Genomic DNA, 27,287 nt, shown 5'->3' on the forward strand with positions numbered 1-27,287 from the left:
ATTACTATATGCATGCATGTTTTTCGGAAACTAAAAAAAAAATGTGAGGTACTATTAAAAGTTTGAGCAAATACATGCACATATATTCATTAGTATATTGTTTTACTGACGACCCTATTCTACATCACAGTATTTCAGATCAAAATCTTACTGTTCTAGAACGGTTCAGTTCTGAAGTGTGGAAATTACCAAAATTTTTTCTTAAATTCTTTCCAAAATACGAATGAAGAATTCAACACTTTTTTACACACGGTCTTTCTACAGTGCTGCGTTCAAAACAACCGAAGGTTTCAAACTTGTTTTGGGCCATACATTTCCCCATTTTGCATTTTAAATTGGAGCCGATCAGATGCACAAGAATTTGTACAAGTCAGACTCAGGGCCATAGCCAGACAGGGGCACTGCCGTCACCCCCCCCCTTGACATTAGGTAAAACTATATTGTAAAGGTTAGTTTACAGTGAAGAGTGAAAATGTAGATAGCAGATATTATTTTGCTCACAACTTTGGTGAAGTATAAATTCACAAAACATGAACAGCAGCTATTACATTATTTATCCGTACCTTCGTTACTGCTGTTGCAACCTCCCTTTTAGGCAAAAATCTGTGACTTTGATGGCATCATGCAAATTCCCTCCGCATCTGCGCCAAAGGTCAACAGATTTTTGGTAACGGAGGGGAGTTTCATTGCTTCGGCCAGGGGTGGAATGTATAGTAGGCACTATGATTGAATATAGTACAATTTTTTTGTCATTATAAATATCTGTAATCATCAAAAGTAGTATGGATTGTGTAGTAAGGGGTGATTTCAATAGCAGTCAATCAACACTTCAAGTGATGTTTTTGTATATTTCTAAATTTTATGTAACTTATTGACCCCCCTCCCACACACATGCACATAATTTACCTGCATTTTACACTGTTAAACTTTTTAAAAATGGACTTTGTTTACAAAGCCCCCCAGATAACCTGTGCCCCCCTCCCCCCGAGATCAATTCTAGCTACGGGCCAGGTCAGACTTGAATATAATAGATATCTTGTGCACATGCATAACGATGATGGGGGGAGGCTACAATTTACACTGTTTATTTGCATTTTTTATTTACAATCGCTTTACTGCCACTTTTGGCTAGATAATGTCCTCCACTGTGACCGTGCGGTCTAAGGCGTCAGGCTTTGGACTCGGGCTATATGCTGTTTCGAGTCTCCTGGTGGAAGGGTAATCCTGAGATTTCGGCCAGTGTATGGGACCAGTGGCCACCCACCATCGTGAGGAAATTGGGGAGCTGCGAATGAGTAGCGTAACCCGGTCATGGAGACCTAAAACAACAGGGAGAGTTAATTGTGCTGACCACACACCATCCCCCCTAACAGGTTGGATGATCTCGCATCTTGGGTGAGTGAGAGGAGGATCAGGTGGGAGTGAGGTCGGCAGTCGGTACGTAGGCCCGGGCCCTCAATGGGCAGTTGCACCACAGGTTATGTTATGTTTATGCACTTTTGAGTAATGTATTTAGTATTATTTTAAATGCGACTGCTCCCTACCACTTTTTTTTTTTGGCACCACCACTGGCGACCAGATCAGAACTAAGCATTTCTTTCTTCATTTTGATTCAGTTATTATTGAGTTTGAATATGCATGAATATAGATGAAGAAAAATGATAAGTCTAGATACTTCTAGCCATCAGGTGAGAAACCAAGCAACAAACTTTTCGAACATCTTGAAATAAGATGGGTAAAAGTTTTAACAAAGAACCAGAATATATTTGATAAAAACTGAACAAGTTGTTTGTATAGCTTTTTAGTAATTTAGTTATTATTTATGGAATTTATATCAATGTATGACCCCCCCCCCTTTCTCCCTGCCACCAAAAATCTCTACGTCCATGTCTTAGAGAACTTTACGAGGTATGCCAAATGCCTACGAACATTGTTCAGAGCAAGAGCATTCTGTGAACTTTGGGAAATGCACAATATTCATTAATTCTTGCTAAAATTGTTGCACAGAAATGGATCTTTTAGTAAATGACAGCTATGATTGATTGAGTTGGTGTTGTTAGTCCACTTTATGCACAGTAAGGATAATCGAGACTGGACCTACAGTTTAAAGTGGGATCCGAACCACTATGTGCCTCCACCAGGTATCCAACACGGGACCCCTTGATTACAAGGCGATGACAATGCTGTTTAGCTATATATTTATTCAGGCCCAACCTAACCTGCACTTTATTTCTGTAGACCGTGGAATCGTGAAAAATTCATCTTAGTACAAAAAATATTCAAATTTTAAAGCTTATTCTTCGTAACTAATGACACTGTTCAGAACTGAAACGTTTTTTATATGCACAATTTAGAGACAATACTAAAAGCCAGCAGACTGTGCAGAACCATGATACTCAACACTGCACCTAAATAAAGTAATGCCACATAAGCAAAGGGGTTTTGTGTACGGTCAAGGATATTACCTTCCATAAAACATAAATAGGTCCACACAAAATAGATACACTATGCGAATATTTCAGAAAGCTCCTCAGTGTTCTAATTTTTAACACCATTGGTGTAAAAGATAGTATAAGCTGATCACCGGTTGAACAATTCACACATGCAATTTTCAGCCACAGCTTGTAAGTAATGCAAATTAAAATGCACAATGATTAATGAAAAGTGTCAGCTTTTACACAATCACTCATTTCAATCTGTAGTATTTGTACACAGCCTATATGTTTCCTTGGAGAAAGTGTTAGAGTGGAAAGAACAGTTATTTGGAGACAAAGAATGTGCCAATTACTTTGACTTACAAAATTTTCCTTACACATCCTTTCTCTTCTCACTTTCTTTCTACTTGAAATACGACATCAGCTTGACCAGTAGCTTTTGTTTCTTTTTTAAATACTTACCTTAATCTCCTACATACACAATGTTTTCGTTCTGCAATTAGCACAACCAAATTTTTACAAGAAAACATTTTTTTACTACCATGATATAGCACAACATTTCATAAAAACCAGCACATCGTATATTCACATGTACACAAACATTATAAATTAATATGCACGCCCATGCACACACGCATCTCGCTCCAGAAATCAACATCGTGCTTAACTACGCAAGATAACCCTGCAAGTTGGATTACATTATACATATTGTGTAAGAACCTTTCTGGTTTCATGGCAATAAAATATTATGGTCTAGAACAATTTTATATTTACACAGTTCCTTAACTTCTATTTCTCGTAGTACACATTTTTTTCATTATTCATATATGATGTAATGTTTCGAGTATGTGCACGTGCACTTTCCTTTTTAACAAGAAACATAACACAATTTGCTTATTTCCTTTAAGAGAGATCTACCATTGAAAATAATAACTATAGTGTTCTATGCATAAATGTTCACACTACAACTACACTTTATGTACAAACGTATTGTTATTGGTTATTGTTCAGAAATAAATTTTCGGCCCTCAGATACCTATATAGTTTGGTAAAGAAGTAATATTTTTATGCAAGTCGAATATGTGATTTTCTTATATTGTATGAGAAACAATAAATAAATAACTTATACATTAATTCTACTAATTACTAAGTCTCACTCTGATGAAATGAAAATAAAATTTACAACAGTGACTATGTAAAGTGTCATTATAATTGTGCTATTTATACAGCAACTAATAAACAAATACGTGCAGTAAGACTTCTTGCACAAAGTTCTAATTTGCAAATATTTAGACACTTCATCCAAGGTCCTGAGAAGTCAAAACTTCTCACATTACTGGATTAAAACCTCGCAATAACATATTCTGTGAATTAATTTACAGACACAGCATTTAAACACAACATTATCCTTTCACCAAAGACCCTTAGCCAAAACACAAATTACCTTTGTGATCGTGATAACGTAAGTGAAAATACAAGACAAGATCTACATATTTTGCCTGCCTCAAAATCAAAACTCTTGACAACTGTTGTAGTCAGTGTCTCGCATAAAAACTGTATCAATGTTAAAGAATTTTATTTTTGAATGTTATTTTCTTTCTTTTTGATGTTAAAAATGTTATGATAGGGTTTAGTAGAAAATAGGGTAGCTTTTTTCTAGTTCTTCCACAGTTTCCCCCACCCTATTGTACATATGTTGGATCCATGGCATGCATCTTTGGCACAAAACTTACTTCTGACATAAAAAAAAATCACTTCACAAGAAAAACTTCACTGCCTTGCCTATATGCAACACGAAACACAAAGTAAAACATTTCAATTTCATTCTCAGAGCTCAACACTTCAGCAAGACTTGAGGTCAGTCCGAAGATTTCGAAGATAAAACAAGATGTGTTGCGATTTTATTTCGTTTTCATTATCTGGTGCATGTTATTCAAATATATAGATAATAAAAGTGTACCACAGAAGAAATAAAACTTAAACCTACATTGGTCGTGCCTTATCTCTGAGGTACATGCAGCTAAAATTGTTTATATTCTCGGAAGCAATTAGGTGTGCAGTACTAAGCTTATCCGTAGCTGCTTCTCTCTTTGGCTGAATACAGGCGACCACATTCTCAGCCTGGTGCCCCGTCTTGTCTGGATTTAGTAAGCTCCGAGACACACAGAGCAACCAATTTAGTTTGGTTTAGTGGTAGCACAGTCTGCTTGCAGAATGGACTGCTGCAGCAGAGAAAACGATTATATCAGCGTTGAAAATTCTGTCAGCGATTGCAATAACATAAAAAGATAGTGATTAGGAGACGAAACTGGCATGTGATGACCAGTGCGGTGAACAGCAGAGTGACACGCATAAATAAATGTTTGTAAGGTGACAATAAACTTATGTTATTAAGGTGTTTAAGAATCATTACAAGTAGGACTACAATAAAATTAAGTGAAAATGAAAAAGTAATCATGAATATATTAGTAAAAACACTAGTACCTCACAGATATAGCATGACCGATTGTGTTACTTTTCCAGATGCAACCGATAAAGGGTTAATTCACACTTTATTGTTTATAAAAAGAACTTGAGCCAAAACTAGTCTGTTTGAGGAAGTTTCAGTCCAGTAGTTCTAGGCATAGCAGAATATTTAGAAACAATGCAACTGCTAACTTATTTTCTCTGCATATTTATTTAGAAAGTAACAAAATAGGATACTTAGACTAATCGTACTACCTTCTAATGTTCCTACTGTATGCATATAGGCGAAACAGGAAAGGAAAAATCATTTTACCATATTTTCTTGCCACCACCATTTTACGTTGCCCACCAATGCCACCAACTTAGTTACCTTCACATTGTATCACCAGGGAGTTATTGTTTCCTTCCGCAACAAGTTATTAACAATTCTAAACATCTTTGGTGAAGTATTAAGAATTGATTTTTTTAAATAATAAAACTGACTAGTAGAATTAAAATAGTTTTCGAAATGCAGTTCACACAACACTGAAAATTTCGGCTATGAACTGAGACACTATCACCTCTAGAATGGACGAGAATACAAATATCTGAGGGCAACTTTGATTGCTGTAACTATAAACACCTCAATGGTCCCTTAGAAAAGCAATTCTTTGGAAGAAAAAAAAACCCGACACTTTACGCAACTGTACCACACAGAAATAGGGTAACGACTTATGCAACACACTGCTGTGGATTATAACCCAGTTTGTGAGTAGAAAAAGGAATCCCTGAAACAATTTTTGCCCTATATACACACACATGTAACACACATATAAGGCATAAACAGCAGCAGATATCTACAATAATAATCTTTACACAAAAAATAAATACTATATCCTTCACTAGAGACAATATTCTTTTTTTCTTTCTTTTATATTTTTTTTTCTTGCTTTTATCCAGAAGCTAAATCAAGTTCTAACGACAGTGAATAACATTAATAATGAAAACACTTCAAAATTGCCAATACCTCCCTGTCAACACCAGACAGGTGGCAGAAAGCCACTGTCATACGTCTTGATGCGAAGATTCTGATGCATACAGCGTGACTGATGCAATGTAATTGTTTGGCATCACCTGTGGTAAAGAGAACAGAATGTTTATTATTGTTGCTGCTAATATTAAAAAACATTAAAATGTGAAGTTTAGTTTTTCCTCCGTACGAATACCTTTATTCAACAATCACTTAACAAATGCATGCCAACTACTTAGACTGAGAGCTCAGTCAATAGCGATGCTGATGTCATAAGCATAACTTAGTGGGGGTGAGGGGGCACTTGCCCTTCCAAATTTTCAGTTTTTTTTTAAAAAAAATTACAAGTTAGGCATACTTTTGTTAACCTCCTGGAACTTCAGGAGCAATGTAAAAAAAAAAAAATAGTAATATTGTGATTTCGCAAATGTAAGTAAATAATCCTGGGGGATATTTTTATGCCCTCCTAAAGGTTAAGCCCAAGTTTCATTCTTTCTAAATTTCCTTCTGTGCAGCAACTCTCTGAATCCAACTATTTCCACTTTGTTTCAATGTGGCATTAGCTCAACACCACTTGGAGTGCTTAACATGTATCAATATTTTGCTGAAGTTGTTATTGTTGATGACCAGTGCTCGAAAAATCTTCCTCGGAGGTAGGCGCCAGGAAACCACCTACTAGCAATTGTGCATACTATAAGAAGCTGAGCCGGCCCCCGTGGCAGAGTGGTTATCACATTGAGCTATGACGCCAGGGGTCCCGGGTTCGAATCCCAGCATGGGAATGGATGTTTGTGAGTGTTCATTCATCAATTTCATGATGAAATTCGCATTCATGATGAAATCATCACTCATCCCAATCTTCGCAAATTAGTCAAAAGTGAAACAAAAAGCGAAGTAAAATAAAGCAAATCAATCAATCTATAAGAAGCTGAGCATCGCCGTATTCAAAACATCACTGCCGGACCCTGTGGCCGAGTGGTTAGCACATCGCGTTGCGATGTCAAGGGACCCGGGTTTGAATCCCACTTGGGCTTGGTTGTTTGTGAATGTCCATTCATCAATTTCATCATTTCATCACTCATCCTCATGTTCGCAAATCAGCCAAGAGGCACAAAACGCGAAGTAAAATAAACTAAATTAATTAATCAAAACATCAGTAAATACTGATTCTATGGGATGTTCACAACGTTGATAAAAAAAATCATTTGCTAACTTACGCTGTACTGCAAATTTGAACTTAGAATCTTCAAAATTTCATACATGCAAACTTAAAAAAACGGCGATATTACAGCAAAAGATCACAGTTGCCAGGTTGAAATTTTTAGTCGCCATGGCAACCTGGCGATCATGATTTTTCGAGCCCCGGTGATGACACCGAAACCAGAACAAATTTTGCACACGCACCGATAAAATTGGAGTTCTCGCCGATACCTTGGTGGGCACAAGAAGTTGTGGGCAGTCTGAGAGTGGAGATGGCTCCTGCCTGGTGTAAAAGGTGTGTTTGTTTCATCTTATACGTAAATACAACCGTAATTGAAATAAAAGATCTTACTGGGTGCATCCCAGAAAGCGAAATCATTGCAATAATTGCCGCAATATCTCTGGAAGGCAGTTCTTCCAACTTGCTCTTCCCTCTTAATTTGGTGAAAGGCAGGTTCCAAGAAATCAAAATCTCAATTCCTTGCCTTTTTGCTTTTCCATGCCGAAGGGGATGGGAGGGGCTATTTTAACACACCTTCTTCCTTCACATGTATAAAATTTATGACTGGGGGTCTGTCTCCTTTTCATGGGGTGTCAACCTCACTTCCACATATTACATCCTGGACTGCATTTTGCAGACTAACGAGGTTCTGACATTTGGACCTATGGCCAGTGTAAGGGCTGTGTGAGTGTTGTCCTGTGTTTCGTCCTTCTGTGTGCTGAGCTTTTACAGCCTCAGCTTTTAACACAAGAAAGAATATTTTAGTCCTCCGACATGTGACGGTTCTGTGGATCCTCACAATATAATTAATTATATGTTTATTGAAATTATTAATTTCATATTATACAAGCCACTTTCAAATAACAGTTAAAATGTATAATAGCTACTTGTACAACATTAATTATGTTTTATGTTATTTATTGTGCTATACGCTGTATAAATGAGGTAATATTTGGAATTCTAACGTTGCTATAGCAACGAGAATCAATAGTTATTATGTAGCAATGGATATAATGAAATTGGAAATAGATAATAGTGAACTGCATATTGGTCAGTTATTTTAATAATACTTACACCCATAGAAGTTGTACCTTCACCTTCGCGTTATAATTTGGAATATTCATAAACGAAATGTAATCGTGCAAATGATTGACTAGTGAATGTCACAGACATTACAGTTACTTAAGGTACTTACGTTTTCCGCGAAGCTGTTTTACATTATTTTCTATTAATTTCGGTAGCCACTGCCACCATCCTCGCAGAAAACGTGAGTACCTTAATTATCTATTACTGCATCTCTGATTCCATAAGTATGAATTACAGTTATGTTATACTTGTTATGGAAGGGGGCTGGAACCCATATAATGTGACGGGTGCAAAATAGCCTAAGTGCTAACGCACACAAAAAGTTCAATCAATTAATCAATCAAGTCTCTTTATCATAGCGAGTGGTCATCAGTCCCGTCAGACTGCCGATTTGTCAAGTGGAGCTCCGGCTGCATACTGACCTGTCGCTGGTCATTCAGTAAAATGTATCATGCCAGACCACGTGTGCAGCTGTGCCATTAACGCCTATTGATTTCTGGTGCTGACGATATCAGTTTCGGAGAATCTGACAATTTTATCAATGCATGCAGGGCCGGATTAAGATGAAATTGGGCCTGTAAACTGTTTAACGTAAAACTGATAGCATTAACTTGAAATCTTCGGTGAACAATAAACACGACGTTATAGTTACGTCACAGCGCAAAGAATAATAGTAACTGCATAATAAGTAATGCCGTGTCTAGGCGTCCGAAATTGGGGCTCCAAATTTCTTTCTAAGATTAATTTTCAGGTTAATATAGCAAAAGAAAACTGTTCAGCTTTCGGGGAAATGTCTCGTCTGTTTTCATCTGGGCCTAATGGTGTACCCACCTCAATCCATCACTGAATGCATGTGCAATCCTCTTAGGCTATAAAATTACTTTAAAATCCTATGCTAGGAAAAAAAAAAGGGTGGAGCACATCCTTTGTTGGACATTTTATACCATACTAGCCTGTCATAATGCTTGAATAAGTATCCTTACCAAAAAAAAAAAAATCTCATGTCATAAACTGTTTACTATCACATCCAAAGTTAATACTAAAAATTTTTGACATACCTCAAAGATTATATCCTGGTACCCATAACAAAATGTGGAACCAAACGGATTTGTTGTGTTTGTGGATGAAGCTCTGTTTAGGACTACAGGCCTTTCACTGGGTTTCAACTGTTCTGATATTGCATCCCACTTTGTGTAAGCTGAAATCTGAAAGAATCCATACAATGGAAGTTAGTTAATATCTCTATCATAGGTTTTACTCATTGTATCAAATTTTCCCAGATTGTAAGTTTTATCACCTTTGTCCCAAATTATAATTATTTTAAAGCTTAATAATACTAATCCCATGTACCATTATGTTCTTACAATAATTCAGAAATGTGAAATGTATCTCTTGAAAAAGAAGAGTGTAGCATTTCAGAGTTCTAATCAATTTGTGTTGTCATCACAATTGTTTTGATAAATTGCCATTCATGTTAACAACTATTAAAACCTAATACTTAAGTTAGTTCTACACACAGCTTACCACAACTGTTGCCGGAGACACGTCTATCAACTTGCCACCATCAGCAGGGTTTCTATCTGGAGGAAGAGTCAAATGGAATTCACATCTATGATACCTGGAATTAAGAACGAAAGGAGTAGAGGAGCTGGAATTCACTTGTGGATGTAGAAATATGCATCTGTGGTTAAGAAGTGTGATTTTTAGGATACTCAAATTTCAAATTCACAAACTGGGGATGGCTCATTATCATACAGAAATTTTGAAACGGTAAATTAATATGCCATTGTAACTTAATGAAAAGTTGTAGCTCAATCAGGGTATCACAGATATCTTTCTGGAATTTCGCGCAAGGTCTTACCAAACCCTAAGTACTGAAATCTAGAGGCTCCGAGCATTTAAATGCACAAAATATTATATATTTCATACCAGCATTGGCGTACGCAGAAGGTAAGGGGGGGGGGGCTACAGCCCCTCCCAAAATTTTGATAAAATATAAATTTTCAAATGAAAGCAATGAAGAACTAGGGAAAAACCAAAGTGGTTAAAAGAAATCTTAAAATAACACCAGATTACCATTTTTGTAATTGGGCAACTTTGAAAATGTGTGGTAAAAATGGTAATTACGAAATATTTTATAGTGTAGTCCCTCTCAGACTGCAGGTACTATGCAATATTTACCACCTTTACAATTCCAGCCCCCTCCGAAAAAAAAAATAATAATCCTGCGTACGCCAGTGCCTACCAGTAATTGGGAAGATACATGTTTTACAAGAAACTGCATTCAACTTACATATTAAAATTGTAATGACCAGGAAAATTTGTATGAAGTACAAACTTCTTCACTTTTTGCGTTTTGGCATCGAACAGCATATCCTAAAATGAAAGGTAAAAATTAATATTCTTGCAATCAAATACATATGTAACTCTTTTTTATTTATAACTACAGTTTTACAACCACCTTTCATGCATAAATAAAAATAAAGTATATCCTGTGAATTACATCGTGCCACTGACACATGCAAGGGTGTCTCCACACATTTAAATCTCGGCCATGCGATGTCATCTATACTGCACTCTGGCAGAAGTCCCTGGGATACTTTATACAGAGATATTGTCTTAAAAAGGCAAATCCTGGGAACAGAACTCATATTTCCCTGTGTCAGTCAAAGCACTCAACTTACCAAACTTATGGGCAGGGGTAGAAAAATTGAGGGTACCCAGTTACCATGGTGCCTGAAAATTATCACCTGGCATCTGGATTTTAATATTTCCAAGTTTGCTCATGGAAATTTTCATTATTTTTTTTTAAAATGACAAGTATGGTATGTGTTTTTTAATGTTTATGTGTTTTCTGTATCATATGTACCATTAAATCAGATAATAAACATGCCATTATAAATGTTTTCACTGTTGCTAAACGAATTTTAAAGTCTGTGGCGATATGATAGACACGGCCATATACTAGAATATACTGCATAGCTATTCATTCTGTTACCGGTAGATCCTTCTTTAGGAGGGCCACTTTTAATACAATCTTGTATTAATTAATTAAATGTTTTAAGATCATATTTCAAAATGTATAATCTTTGTTAGATGCATGGCTTCCTTAGATCATATCTGCCAAAAAAGACTGGTCACATGACATGCGCTTGAAATGGAAAATGTTAACTGGGGGATGTTTGGTCAAGTCTTGTTAGCTGGGGAGGATGCTCCTATGGTTTAACATGGTGACATGAGACAGCTGGGGGGGATGGCTTGCAAACATTTTTCTAGCTGGGAGATACAATCCCCATTACATCACCCTCACTTCGAGCAGTGCACGTGGACTTTTGTGGAGTCTGGAAATTACTCAAAATTCGTAGTTTCCATTTATTTTGCACATGTATTGTGAAAAAAAATTGGATTTTGTGATTACATAACATGCACTTTAATATTATGACTAGAGCCCGGAAGTTCAGGCATTTATTTTCGTTAAAATAGGCAGGCAAAAAGGCATTTATAATGTGGAAAATAGGCACAAAAAATGAAAAAAAAAAAGGGCAAAATAAACCGAAAAAAGGCACATTTGGAAGTCGCTTACTTTTATCTATAATTTCTGGCAAAATGTTAAGATCTACATTGGGACGAGCATTTCAATTTTCTCCGTCTTGATTGCACATAACTACAAGGTGTTTTTTTTTAGTTCTCAACATTCATTGATAGTCGTCTATCAGAGAGAATGTTTTTCATAATAGAAAATAATATTTCTACTTCGACAGAAGTTATTGCAGCATACATAAAACAAGCTAATGTAGCTGGACTCATTTTGGTAACAGCATTTTCACCTTTTAGAATATCACAAAATGTTTTCAATTGTTTCAAGTCCTCATTTGCACTCACTACCCGTTTGCACTTTTCCGCAACAGCTGACCCCTTTTCTCCTGGCACTTCCATCATCTGCTGCATAGATTCCTCATAGATTTTCATGGATGCTATAATTGTAATTGTCTCTGGCAATGCACCATAATGTGCAAAAATAAACTTGAATAGCACAGGAGTTTTTTCACTTCACGAATTGAAGCCGCTTCATTTTCTGGAAGAGCATCCATCACTTCACTAATTTTTTCAAGGTTGTTAGCATAATATATAGTTTCTGATATCCAGGTTCCTCATCTGGTCAACACTGGTTGCGGAGGTAAACTAAGCTCAGATGCAACTTCCTTAAATTTTCTGGTTCGAGAGGGAGATTTCAGAAATATCTTCTTTGTGTTCGAAATCAACCTGTCCACTTCAGCAGTCAATCATGCACAAGGAAATGTTAACCGAAAGGCAATATCCTAACTGAGCATGAAATACATTTTTCTCACACTTTTCTCCTTCAGCAATGTTGAAACATGCATGAGTTCAATATTACTTAAATAAGGCGAAAATTATTCACATAATAAACGGAAGAAAAATAAATGCCAACGTTGTCTTTTGGGAGAAAAATAATTTATATACACATTTTTTTACAAAAATGGTCAAATTTAATTGAAAAAGGCAAAAAAAGGCATTATAATTAAAAATAGGCAGTGGGGTCCCAAATAGGCAAAATAGGCAAAATGAAAAGGCTTCTAAAACATTCGAAACAACATAAATACGTATATCCGGAAGAATTTTATCAATATATGCAGTAGATAAAAAGAGGCATTTTGCCAAACTTCCAGGCTCTAATTATGACCTTTTTCTTGAATATTTTAAAGCAAAACTCTGGTAAGTTGACACATATAATTTGAATGGAATACTTACACACTAATATTATTCAATATTTTGAATTGTTAGAATTTTTTATTGTTTAACAATATTTTGTTATGATTTTCAAGTATCAGTATTGGTGAGAATTGTTACAAGTATCGAATTAGCTCTACATGATACCACTACATGAATCTTATTAAACAAATATAAAATCATACAAAGATCCCGGATGCAAAAAACAAAAAAATCTATAGGATAAAAACTCACCACTCCTAATGTAAAGTAGTTATAGAAGAAGTCAGAACGCCTAGATGCTACTCTCCTATGTGCATTTGGACTATGTATTTTCATCTTATCCTCTGACTTGTAGAATACCCGAGAGGGTGCTCCTAGCGCACTGGCAACATCCTGGCACGTATCACCAAACTTTATTTCTTTAGTTAGCGACTGCTTCTTCGGCTCCATTAATCTGGAAGGACCTGGAAATGAACAAAGATTTACACACATGGAAATCACTTCTTGATCTGGCTGCACAATACCTTCAAGTAGTCCGTACTGTCAAACAAGTTCCGACTAGCCTCCAAAATGAATAGAATATTAAAAACAGCTTTGCAGGAAACGTGAGTACTAAGTTTCTCTGCAGATATGTTTATATTGGCAAATAGCAATAGAGTAACAATTCATCTGTTGCAGGTTTGTCTATATGTATTAACTTATGATAAGGAAAAGTTAAAAATTGTGGTATGACCAATGTGCTTCAATAAGCTTCAAACAGCATTAAACAGCCTATAATTTGGTGTAAAATGTTGTCATTTTGAAAATTGTTTTTTATGAATGCTAACATACGAGGTACAGTAAGTTTCGTCATTTTTTTTCCACAGGGAAGCTGTTGAGAAAACACATTGCCATAACAAAAGACAATCTTTCCTGAATTCACAACGGGACGAGCGAGAGCAGAGGAGTGATGGCGCATGCGCAGAGTGCCAAAGAAGAGAGATGTGTCGGAGCTCATTCGAGTGCAAACCAGTATGGCGGAAAGACGTGTGCTGGAAACGTGGTCACAAATGGAAGTGCAGGCAGCTCAGATAACGCACAACTTTGCATATGATATGACGTAAGCGAGTAGGGGGAAATAAGCGGAAGGAGAACTGCTTGCGAACAACTTCCTGCATTCAGTGAGGAAACATTCTGGGGACACTGCGGGTAGTGAAATGATCCAGGCAGATTTTAAACTTTTTAAAATTGTTCAATGTTAAAATACGTGTTTTAGATGGAAAGGATCTTTTAACTTCAGGGACTGTTAATTTGTAACGGACTATGGAGGCTACAACAGTTTTAGGCATTGTTTTTGAATTCCTGTCTAACCTATATCAAATCCACATCCTTATTCCTGGTTTTTAAAATATCTTGACGTAGCTATGGAAAGTTTTTCGTAGTCGAAGTTTTGGACCTGAAGTAGAGAACAGTAGATTTTCAAAACGTAGTTTTGTAAATAAAGTACTCATAAAATGTAAGTACCATTTTTTGTGCTTTTTGAATACTTTTAAATATTTTTAAAGTATGTGTTATAGTGTGTGCTGTCATGCGCTATGAATGGGCACGTGGGACTAGTGTTTCAGATATTCATCGACGCCTACAGAGTGTCAATGGAGACGATGTTGAGGGGTTTTGTTCTTGGATGACAATGCAAGACCCCACACAGCAAGGGTCAATGCAGAACACATTCGTTGTCTGGGATGGGAGATATTGAATCACCCAGCCTACAGCCCCGATCTTGCCCCATCAGACTTTCACATTTTTCCTGCGTTGAAGTCAGCACTATCGGGACGTCACTTCAGAAGCAACGAAGAGATGCAACAGGCTGCGAAGAACTTCCTTAAATCGCTGGGCACCGATTTTTACCAGGAGGGTTTCTTGAATTTGATTTCATGGTACAACAAATGTATCAATGTCGGTGGCGACTATGTAGAAAAATTGCTAAAAGATTGTATTTTGTTATGACATTGTATTTTTCTGTTTGTAATAAAGCTTCCCTGTGGAAAAAAATGCCAAAATTTACTTTCGGAACGACTCTCGTATAATTCACATGGCCTGGTTTTGTAATGTATAAATATCTAAATATGTGGTTTCTTTCACAGGACAAACCCATTGTAGTTGTTTGTTACATCCATGAATTTAGGTGGTTATGTTCTTCAAGGAACATTTGCAATTGTTTATCTGGTCAGTAGAATGTTGATATCAGCAAGTTGGTCCATCCTAATTTTTTATTATGTTACTATCTCTCTTGAGGCCAGTGGCAAGGCAGGTTTTTCGAAAGGGGAGAGGAGGGGGATTGTCCTACATTTTAGTAGTCAGCCCTGAATTTTGCCAAATTTTCCAGTCGTTTTTCTTCTTTTCGAAATAGTTGTGTATTCAAACACCCTCAGAATGCACTTAAGGTTAGGTGTCGAGTTGATGTTAAAAGATATGCACTGCAAAATCTAACATTATTTATTTAACATCAAAATGCCACTAGACAATTTACAATGAACTCCATACATATAAAACACAATCTGTTAGTATAAACATACTGTATCCATTTCCAAAAGGTCTTACAAACTGTACGGTTCACTTACATCTTTGAATGATCGCAGCATCACAAGTGACAGAAATGATGAGTCAGAGGGTGGTAACACCTTCAAACCATCCCTTTGCACATGCTGATCAGGACAATGAAGATGAATGATGATCTCATGCATTTGACGAAGAAACAGTTACACGACAGGACTTGAATCTGGGACCATCAGGGCGAGATTGTGGGTCAAACATTCCAACAAGCCCCGGATTCGATTTCCAGCATCGACTTATTTAAGTGTCTACCAAATCTAGCCCCGATTAATGTATTTGTGCTACTTAGCCACCAAGGCAGCAAACATTAAGTATATCCAATGCCATATTTCAACTATCAGATTAATCACAATAAATTCTACATGACATTAAGGTATGGTTACGTTCCAGGTACGATGCCAATAAAATGCTCCTCACCTTCTGTGAAAACATGTAACCTGATGCCCTGTGTTCTTAGGTTCTCCCTCATCACCTCCACGCTCTCTAGGTACAAGTGGTTGAAGTAGCAACACATGGGTAAGGTAGGAGCCTTGGTCTCCGACAAGTTGTTTCCCGTGTATATGGACATCCTGGATACAACGGGAGACGATCCGTTCGGAAACTGCAAAGACCCTAGTCCATGCGCATAACCTGGCTGAGAGAGATTAAAAAATAAATAATCTACAGGGTAAACAGTAAATCTTGGGTGCAATACCGGATGTATAAAAATAAGATATACAACTTTGGAATTATTTTCCTGTAGTTTACAGTTATTACAAGCATAAGAAAACAGTTTTTCGTTGTGACGTTTTAGGAGAACAGACGCTCCCTTCATCAGACATTTATATAACAGATTATTTTTGTTTAAAAAAATTGCTAACCATTGTTATAACTCTATCTTTAGTCAAAATGAAAATAATGAAGGGAGCATGTGTTCTCCTGAAACGTCACATGAAAAACTGTTTTCTTATGCTTGTAATAACCGTAAACTACAGGAAAATAATTCTACAATGCAAGCAATGCATACATACAAGAAAAACTATTACAACTTCGGAGTTTAATAGAAATAAAAATAAAAGAAATTATGGCTCTGTGCGATAGGTACAAAGTACAGACTTGAAGTATGGACTTGACGGAAGTGGCGTCACCTAGTACAGTTCGAAAGCACCAAAAACAGAAGTACGCAAGTGCACAGCTCGCAGTACATATGGTTGCTGACTAGGTCACGTGATTTCCATACACGTTGTTCATTTGTTTAAAATCGCGGAGGTAGAAAGCCAGTAACACAGGCTAAATATACATTATGGGCCAGCAAGTTGTTGGTTAAAGTGCTTCTAATGTGTGGAACTGTATGTGTACGAACATTTGAAAATGCTATGTGATTTCTATGGTGAAAAACAAGTGTTTAAGATGTGGGGAAAACAAGGAGTACTCTGTTTTATCTACTGATCGTATTTGGTGCTGCAGTCGAAGTGCAATTCGAAAGACTTTCACTTCCAGTCCACGACTTGAAGACCGCACTCCAAGACCATACTCTGAGGATGCTCGCTTGAAGTATGGTCTTGCACCTTTCGGACATGGCCTATATTTCTACACTACATACCAACTGTGGAAGTTTTATATAACATGGTCAGTAGACCTTCACATGCACTCTGTTGGTTGCAGCATGTTTAGATATGTCATTCCCACAAAGGTCTGCCAATGGTCGTACGCTTTAAAACAATTCCTGTCTCTTTAAGCATCTTAGCCCACTGCAAACCACAAGACACACACATACGGCTTTTTTACTGTGGAGACACTATATCTGTAAACAATACAACTAGCGCTGCCACTCGCCAGTCTTGAACTAGTGCAATGTTGCCAGTCTACAAAGAAACTTTCAAAGTCACCAACTATTTTCTCAAGACGAACTATTTCCTATATATTACAATTTTATTTTTATTACAGTCCGAAGTTGTATACTTCATTTGTGGACACCCTGTATTAATTGAAACAGTGGCACTGATTTCACATGACAATATATTTTTGAAAAACTCCACTCCACGGTGTAAAAGCCCTCTGAGAGCCAGGGAATGTCAAGGTTCCTTTCCATTAAGTGATGCCTGGTGATGCATCAACTCCCATCGGCACTGTTTCCTGGCTTTCGAAACTGGAGGCTGCAACTTCTACTTTTGAAGTAGCACCCAAACTATCCTGGTAATGTTGGGTAAACACTGACATTTTCGGGTGTTCCCACTAGAAATCAAACACAGGAACATTCATACCACAGGTGAGTGGGAGCCCTTTTCATATTTATAGTGAAGGAATGGAAGGAGGAACACCAGAAGGGCTTGTATAAATATATAGGAAATACTTTTCAACCCAGAGTAACATTTTCCTTAAATAATTTTCTTCGCATGTATGTGCAACCACCCCCCTCCCACACACAAACATACATACAGAGACTAAAATAATGGGAATATCACTGAAAAAACACTACAGATGCTGACTAAGGCAGTTTATGTTTCAATAATTAAAAAAAATACTATTAAAACTGAGATTTAAGTTTGGTTTCATGGTGTCTATCAAAATAATGAATCCAAAATTCTTGACTTTTCTTGACCTTTTTTTTTCTGTTTTTCTTAACCTTTATTTATACGATCCTTTCTTAGGTAAAGTTGGAAATTAGCAATTAAGTAAATAAATATTTATTTAATGAAAAAACCCTACCAAAAAGGCAGTTAAGATGCTATATTTAACAAGAAACTTAGACTTGCTTATCTATTAATCCGTCATGGACTCATTTGGCAGACTAGCTAGGATCTGGCATCTTGACTCGCAGCCAGTATAATCATATGTGGCGCTCGTGTTCTTCTCCCTATATATTTGTGATTGTTCATTCATCCATCTTATCACCATGCATCCTCATCTTCGCCATTAGTCAAAAGAGACAGAAAATTGAAGTAAAATAAACTAAATCAATCAGTCATTGTGATAGTAAAAATTCCTGACCACAAGTATAATTTCTCAACTTTTTCTTGACTGTTTCAAGTATGAGGAAGGCCCTTATAGATGATTGAAATGTCACATTGTGAAAATATAGACTGCCTTGTTCAGCACGTGTAGTGTTGTTTTCTGTCATCGAAACAAGGCTTAATTGTGTTCCTATTAAAATATTACTGTTGACTGATTGATTCAGTTAAAATTTTTGAGTGTGTTGGCACTTATGGTCATTTTGCAACCTTCTAAGTATATGAGAAAAAATCCCCATATCTAAAACCAACGTTGATTCACAAATATACCAACAGTATAAATGCAAGTTCAACAAAAATTGTTGAGATAAGTTTTTGAAAAAATCCATTTAGTGTAGTTGGTATCACCCGCCACATGCACTACTATTCATCTTACCTAACCTTGTGTGAGTAAGATCATCGAGTTTATGTACTAAATTAGTAATTATTTAGGGAACGAAAGTTTATAAACATTTTTCATACACATTTCTCTATAATATTAAGGATATGGAATGGATTTCAGCTTCTCAACACTCTGATAGTGCAGAAACTGCTTTTCTATCTTATGTATATAAAACATGGTCCCTTATGCTAAAAAGAGTGACATAAATGAAGACTTTTTGAAAATACAGATTAGTAAAAAAGTTACGTACTGCATACATGAAACATTTTGATGAGGGGTTGTATCCGTTAAACCAGACAATACTCGACGGCGATGCATAACTCTTTACAAAGTTATTTAGTCCACTCTTTCTTATTTATGTAGTGTTGCATCCAGCACCTGACTGGCCAGTTTCAACACATACCTGGTACTTAGATTCCACTGGAAAACAAAATGAAAGACCTCGGAAATTGAGAGCAAATAACTGTTTCTCTGTATCGTACACTCCTGGATGTGTGGCACCGAAAGAATGCTCTATCTGCTCTATGCTTGGTACAACCTCTGGAGAATTGAATGTAATACCACTGGAAATGAAGAACAATATTTATTATATGTACATAATAATAATAATGATGCATTGTGACTGAATTACTGTATATTCAAAGTTTCATCTATAGTAATTCAAGGTTAAATAATTGTGACGCCACTAATAAGTAGACCCCGGATTTTTATGTAATATCGATGTACAAAATATGTACAGAAATATGTAACAATAATTGAAAAAATGTGTTCCTAAATATGTATTATCAAAAGGATATGTAGCTAAATATATAGTATCAAAGAATATGTAATATTAATAATAATCGAGTATCCAGGGGATTTCAAGAATTTCAAGAAATTGTAAAAAAAAAAGTCTACAGAAAGAACAACCGAGTGAAAAAATACATAGCCACTTTTGTTCTTTTTGTACAAGGAAACATATTGTGTAACTGGCTACGTATAGGAAAGTAGCTCTCTTGTCCACCGATGCCAAGTTTTGTCTTTGCCTAAACTTAAAAGAGAAACAAAAATATGTAACCAGAAAAAAGGGGGGAGAGGAGACTCCAGCATATTTCCATAAATAACAGTTTCCATTTTTTTTTCTTCGGCATGTCTTTCGACTTGGCGGTCAATTTTAGGTGACCGTAAGCACTATGCATCTCATTGATTAGAAAATATGACATCACATGAAATACAAATTTTCTTCATCATGTTTCAGAGATCAAAAATATAGGAAAAAAATATCAAGATGGGAAAAAATTACCAAAATATGTTTAATTAGCAAATATGTAAAATATATAATATCCTGGCAAATATGTAACATAACACTTATGCAAAGTCATGTCAGTTATGTAATTCGTTGACATATTTCTGTTCAAGGGATGTATCTAGCAAGGAATAGAATATGTAATTACATACAAATCCGAGCTCTGCTAATAAGACACTTGCTAAATTAATTGATTCATATTTTCAATACTTTTGTTGAAGTAAAGTACACATTGGTTAACACAAGCATACTTATTTATTGTTCTTTACAAACTGAAAACATATTCCCTCTCTCCTAACAGAGCTAATATCAGTCATCTCTACCCTTAAACAAAGTTACGAAATTTTCCTAATCTAAAAACTGTTTCAAAACTACACAAGGTTTCACTAAGCATTAGCCTTTGTACTCTTACAAGAAAACCAATCTGGAAACATACACACACGCTGACAAAACAAATCTATTGCGCAGACAAAGGAGATTTTGGAAAGAATATGAATGCTGGTAGGACTGGCTTTTGGTAGCAGAGAAGATGGTGCAAGTATGTCAGGTAACATGGTGTGTTTGGACTTTAAACCACTGTACTTGATTTGTTGTATAGGGTGTATCAGAAGTGATCACGCAAACTGAAACGGTGAAAGTACACGATAGTAGAAGCAAAAAAAAGTCTAGTAAACATGGGGTTGCAACTGTATGGTTATGATACACCACTGACTACATTGTTTGTACACATCATATGTTTTTCAGATGTGAGGTGCCATCCCAAGTAACCACAACTGTTGGGCCAACGTCAGTTTTTACGTGGGAAAGGTTGGCTTTATGTTGGTTGGCAAATTGACATTGGTCTTACGTTGGGCCAACAGGGGTTGCCAACCATGGAAAAGTGAGTCAAAATCAGTTTTAAAAACAATTTTCTCATGCTAAGACAACTTTAAAGTGTATGCTGTAATTTATAGAGTGTAAAATAAACAACATGTAACAGTGATTCCTTTCGAATATTTCAGTCACAGCACATACTGTAAATATAACATTTTCTTAAAAATAAAAGTAGAAGCTATTTTTAACTTGCAGTCACTCGCCAGTCCTTTGTCAGCTGCCATGGATGAAATATGTGTTGGGAATTGGTTATTGTTTGTGTCTTTTGCTGTAGTAGAACAAGAACATTCTTACAGGTATTATTGTGAAGGTGGTTAAGCAATGTTATGTGCAGACTAAATTCCATGAAACGTGGAAAACTAAGTCAACTCGAGAAGGTTTTTGTGCTACCACTTGAAGGTACGATGCGTTGAAAACAATGATGCCACGTGAATGAGAAAGTGGTGTGAGTTTCTTTTTCATAAATAATTTGTACCATTGTTTACATTTGGCCTCACAATAAATTATGTACAGTATATATCAGAACACAAACATATCCATTCTTTAGTTTTCAGTATGTTGGCCCAACGTAAAACCATACATTGGCCCAACGTTGGAACCATGGCCAAAATTACCATTGCCCAATGGTATGTTCTTACGTTTCGCCAACCATTTTCAGTACGGTTGACCCAACCACTTTCGGTTACTTGGAATAGTCATGCTGAGTAACAAATAACAGAATTAAAAGGTTCACCTCGCTAGACATTACTGTTGACTACCAAGGATCATTGTACTGTACAGTATGTTACATGTTCGGCAGTGTTCAGTTTTAAACAAAGACACCTTAGAGTGCAGAGGGACACAAGTTTACAATATGTACAAACAATCGAATCAGTGGCAGAACGTAACGATACATTCACAATTATCTTGCGAACGATTTGTTTGCGACCCTATGTTTATCGATACTTTTCTTGCTTCTACTTTCATGTACTTTTCACTGCTTCAGTTTGTGCTATCACTTCTGCTACACCCTGTATATGCACCAACTGTCTCCATCGTATGTCGGTAGTCCATGAACACAGGATGTGTTTGGGAAAGGCATCAATATGAACAGGCACAGTGCAAATGGAAAGAAAAACAATGGCTGGGAGGGTTATTTAGTGGTGGCTATACTGCAGTCTGCCATTTTCCCCAAACACACCCTGTATTCAGGAATTACCGATATATGATCTCGCAGCAAAATATACTACCCTGAAGATGGGAGACAGAACCAGTCTCTGAAATGTTGGTTCGTATACCTACAGTAAAAAAAGTACCTGGAATTTGGCTGGTAAAAGTCCGACATTGGAGGTATCGAGAATTCATTTTGTCCATAGGATGGCAGCACTGTACTGAATGACCACGCAGAGGGTAGAGTAATCTATCCATCAGTTTGTGCACAGCAGCTGTTTACGTTAGTTGTGTTGATGAGTGTCCTGCAATTTGCAGAATGGAGACAAATATCGAGCAAAGAATTTATTTGAAATTTTGTGTTGCCAATGGACTGTCGTGTGCTGAATCGTTGAAAATGCTACAAAAGGCCTTTGGTGATTCGTGTCAGTTGAAAACACAAGCGTATGCATGGTACAAGGCTTTCAAAGAAGGCAGAGACGTTGTTTCTGATTTGCCCCATTCTGGTCGACCTTCCACGTCGACGACTGATGAAAACGATGGAAAATTGTGCTTGAAAACTAGCATGTGAGTGTGTGAGAGAGGTGCCTCGTGAGCTTGTCATGTCACACACGTCCATTCACAACATTTTGACTGATGTGTTAGGCATGAAACGCATCGTGGCATGACTTGTTCCGAAGGAGATGAATTTCCTGGAAAAAGCACATCGCAGGGATGTTGCTGAAGACATGATTTTGCGAGCCTCTGTGACTCAACCTTCATGAAACTCATCATAACTGGTGATGAGACGTGCAAACAGGTCAACAATCTTCGGAATGGTGCTTCGAAAATGAACCAAAATCCAAAAAAAACCATGCCAAAATCGCTCAAAAATTAAGGTCATGCTCATTGTTTTCTTTATCGTGGTGTTGTGCACTCAGAATTCATTCCAGCGGGACAAACTGTGAATAAAGAGTTTTATGTGACCGTTATGAGGCACCTCCGTGAGAATGTTCGCCAGAAAAGATCAGAGTTACGGAAAAATAATTCTTGGATATTGAACCAAGATAATGCGTCGTCCCACATGTCGACTCTTGTTTGAGAGTTTTGGTCAGAAACTCAAAACATGTCTTCGTCCAAGCCCCATATTCTCCAGATATGGCTCAGTGTGATTTTTTTCTCTCTCTGCGACTCAAGTTACCACTTCGGGGAAGGCGTTTTGAATCAATTGAATCCATTAAAGGAAATTCGCAGAAGGAACTCAGGGCAATACAGTCCTCTGCGTTTGAAAAGTGTTTTGAAGACTGGGTGAAGCGTTGGCATATGTGTGTTGCAACTGATGGTGGCCTATTTTGAAGGCGACAAAATAAATGTTGATGATTAACCATGTATTTTGTCTTTTATTCACAAATTCCGGGTACTTTTTGTACATAGTGGTACAATGAACCATGCAGAGTGGTTAAAAGTCCAAACAGATCATCATGAATCAACCACACATGATATGACATGGAATATGAAGAGGAACAGCAGTTTGAATGTAAGGTGAGTGATGTCCACGTTCTCAGGTCCGAATTGTTAATAGATTTAACAAGTTATCTAAAATATAAAAGTACTCACCAGTATTTCAACTTTACAAGCTTCATATTGTAAACCTCTATTATCTGAAATAGAAATAATATTCTTAAATAAAACATAAGACTGTCAAAATGCTTAAATGGCTATCAGATTCAGAAATTTGTAGTTAAAACAGGTAAATTCTTGTAGTGACACATCACCTAAATGAATGGAGTACGTAAACGAGTTCTAATATAAAATGTCAAATTCTCCATGTTTGAACAGATTTTTTTCTGATTAGATAACATTGCATTATGTTATTCAATGCACTGACAAGAAAACTTAAACTACATTATTATTTATATCCAAGGTTCTCTGATACAATCAATAATAATAGGCATTTTCCCTCTACTAAAATATACATATAATCTTGACCTAGAAATAATGCACCAAGCTTCTCATCATTGTGGCTTAGTAAATTCTATTAAGTATTAAATCACACAAGGTTTAAAAGTATGTAATGTCAATTAGTATTCAAATATTATATTTTAAGTGTTCTTAAAGTGTTCCTTACCTTCAGTCTTTGTACTACAGGATCAAATATCAATCTCACACCATCCTGAGGCAAATTAATAATAAGATCTACTCCTAAGGGATTCTGAAAAATGACCAAAAATATCCAGATAATTTCTTTAGTTACTTTCAGCTGTTAATGTACAAAATATACCATACTTTTCAGATCATAAGATGCACTTTTTCCTTTAAAAAAAAACTAACTAAAATTTAACTGCATCTTACTGTCTGAAGGTTCATCAATGCATGCTGAAATGACAGTTAGCGAAATCTTGTTTTAACCCCAATGACTTGTTCCGTGTTCAGTAGACATTTGTGGGTGGACCGAATGCATATGGCAGTCAACAGTTTTCAGTGACATCCAGCAATCAAGCTTTTAGCGCAAAAGTAAATTTCTACACAGTGCCTCCTGTGCACGAGAGACAAAATTACTAATTGTGCAATTTGCAAAAGAGCATGGTAATATGGGAGAAGAAAGACATTTTGGGCTACCACCAAATGAGAAAATGATTCACGACTGACAGAAATAAGAAAATCAGTTGATCACACTTGGAAAAAAAAATGTTCTTTTTGCATGTACACAGCAAAATAGTTTCAATTGGTAAAAGAAGTGAAGAATTGGACGAGACCATAGAAATAATAGTAACTCAGCGTAACACTATGAGTGAAAGTGAAAATGAAGTGTAATTGGGTATTCATTGTACTGGTATGTTACCGGTAGTTGAGAATAAAGTGTGATATATATTTTTAGTCCAAGTTTTCGACTTTGCATCTTATAATCCGAAAAACATGGTACATAATTATCATCTTCAGATGTACTTTCCTATTTGCACAGATATTTATCACACAAAAATGTATATTTATATATTCATATGATCAGTTAAAATGTTTAATTCAGACTTGTGCATTATTGTACTAAGCATTACTTTTCTGCCACTTTTGGCTATCATGAACAATGAGTGGAATGGTGATTTGATTAAACTGGCGAAGAGATTTTCACAAAAGAACAGCAAGGCCTTAAACTTGAAATCTTCAGTGAGACTGTGAGAAAAGAATTCAATTCAATCAGCCACAGAAATGGCTTTCTGACTCCTTCAAACAACTGACAATAACATACAATTGGAATATTCGGTAAATGTCTGTTATATCGGAGACACATTAAAATCAGATATTTTGTGTTTTGGATGGTTCGTACTTACCAATTGTGTATTGCGGAACAAAGCCACGGTGGCTCAGTCGGTAACGTGTCTGACCACCATGCTAAAGGTCCCGGGATCGATCCCCGGCCGGTTCAAATCTGGGAACTTTTCTAACGATGGAAACGGCCCCGGCACCCACCCAGCATCGAATAACATGGGTACCTGGGGAAACCTGGGGGGTAAAGGCAGTCAGGGGCATGATGCTGATCACATCACCCCCACTCACGACCAGATCAAGAAAGTGTGGGGCGTTACCGCCACACCCCCTATACACCTTCATGGCATGGTGCTAAGCACAGGGGAATACTTTACTTTACTTTACTTTTAGTTGAAGGTGCCACTATGCTTTTTACACGAAAATAACTTCGATTTTTCACATTACGAGTAATTCTTTTGCTTCTTTTCTTCCGTTGCGGAACATACAATATGGCACGCACAGCTGTGGATCCTCGCGCGTCATGCTTGTGCTTTGTGATTGTGAGTGGGTATGTAGTGTTTCCACCTTCTTAACCGAAAAATACCTACTTTTGTGTTAATTATGTCATCAGAACCATTGACGGATAGCCCCACGTTTGGAAACACTGGTGAGACCACGTGACTTTCGACGCTCGCGCCATCTGCAGGAACATAATGGAAACAACGGCATAATGTTGTCGCTTTGCACAAAATGCAAGTTTATTATATCAAAAGTGCTTATTTCTTGTTGTGCAGCATTCTATGGTGAGAAAATACCTCCATGAACTTTCAAAATGCTACAGAAACTCATTTCCGTAAGTAGTTTCTTCTGTAAAAATGAAGAAATGTGTCTCCGATATAAGAGACATTTACCGAATATTCCACCATAAAAGAAAAAGCTCGTTGCACAACTGGTGCACTTTGGCAGTTCTTCCTTCATTTGGAAAATAAAATACATAAAGGAAGGTGCAGTTATAACGCCAGAGGGGAGGAGGCAAGTGTTTCCTCATGAGCAAAGAAAAAAAAAGGTAGATAAATAAATGCTTTTTAAAGACCAAATATACATTTCTGTATGATATTTGGTGGTATGATTCAGATTGCCCCTCCCCTTTGTGACTTCTTTTTTTCTGCCTTCTTTCCTGGAAGAGAGACTAAAATTTACTCAATGTAATTTAAGTTCTTGCAGCTTGTAAATGTAGTACATGCTGTGGATGAGGGTTAAATGAAGTTGATAATCCTTATTCTGGGAAGTCTAATGCTAGAAGAAAATATAGAATGAAACCGAACACACTGAGTAGCTTAAAATAGCTTTAAGAGCAGAATTCTCATTTACTGTCTAGATTCAGTTCCTGTATCAAATTATACTGAAAAACATGTCACTAATAAATTATTTAATATAAGTAATACTTCACTAATTCAGACAGTGGCGTACGCAAGGGGGGGGTTACCGGGTTTAAACCCCCCCCTTGAGCTTTTGAAATATTATGGAAAATGCTGTAGAAAAAATTAAAAATGGCTAATTTATCAGTCAAAGATCTGCGACAGTAATAATAATAATAATTTGAATTATTATTCCCATGCAGCATGAAGAGAAAAACAACATTCCAAACACAATCTAAGCGGCCGCAAAGTTCAATTTTGCAATTTTTTTTGCAAAAAGTCGCGCAGTGACTCTCGCGAGAATTGTGAAAATTCCTTGCTTCGTCGCATTGTGCCGACTTTATTGCAAACGTTCTTCCCGGTACTGATTTCACATCCCCTTGTGAACTCTCAAGTGATGATGAGTCTACATCCACATCATTAAATAATGTTGAAGAAGTGCTTTGTG

At 36.6% G+C, this 27,287-nt stretch overlaps 1 protein-coding gene across 1 annotated transcript in view; it reads right to left on the reverse strand.

Moving 5' to 3' along the window:
• Positions 1 to 991: 991 nt before the first annotated feature.
• LOC145980326 (PHAF1 protein CG7083) overlaps positions 992 to 27,287 on the reverse strand; it is a 63,084-nt gene continuing 36,788 nt past the window's right edge. The window contains exons 3-11 of the mRNA XM_083113358.1: positions 24,307 to 24,390; positions 23,796 to 23,839; positions 19,296 to 19,455; positions 15,938 to 16,154; positions 13,181 to 13,392; positions 10,491 to 10,573; positions 9,722 to 9,815; positions 9,256 to 9,402; positions 992 to 6,014 (exon numbers count right to left, since the gene is read on the reverse strand). Coding sequence (XP_082969484.1) covers positions 5,946 to 6,014; positions 9,256 to 9,402; positions 9,722 to 9,815; positions 10,491 to 10,573; positions 13,181 to 13,392; positions 15,938 to 16,154; positions 19,296 to 19,455; positions 23,796 to 23,839; positions 24,307 to 24,390 — 1,110 coding nt within the window. The 3' untranslated portion in view covers positions 992 to 5,945. The remainder of the gene's footprint in view (positions 6,015 to 9,255; positions 9,403 to 9,721; positions 9,816 to 10,490; positions 10,574 to 13,180; positions 13,393 to 15,937; positions 16,155 to 19,295; positions 19,456 to 23,795; positions 23,840 to 24,306; positions 24,391 to 27,287) is intronic.

The sequence above is a fragment of the Lepisma saccharinum genome, chromosome 27 (genome assembly GCF_977018435.1).
Source record: "Lepisma saccharinum chromosome 27, izLepSacc3.1, whole genome shotgun sequence".
Taxonomy (NCBI): domain Eukaryota; kingdom Metazoa; phylum Arthropoda; class Insecta; order Zygentoma; family Lepismatidae; genus Lepisma; species Lepisma saccharinum.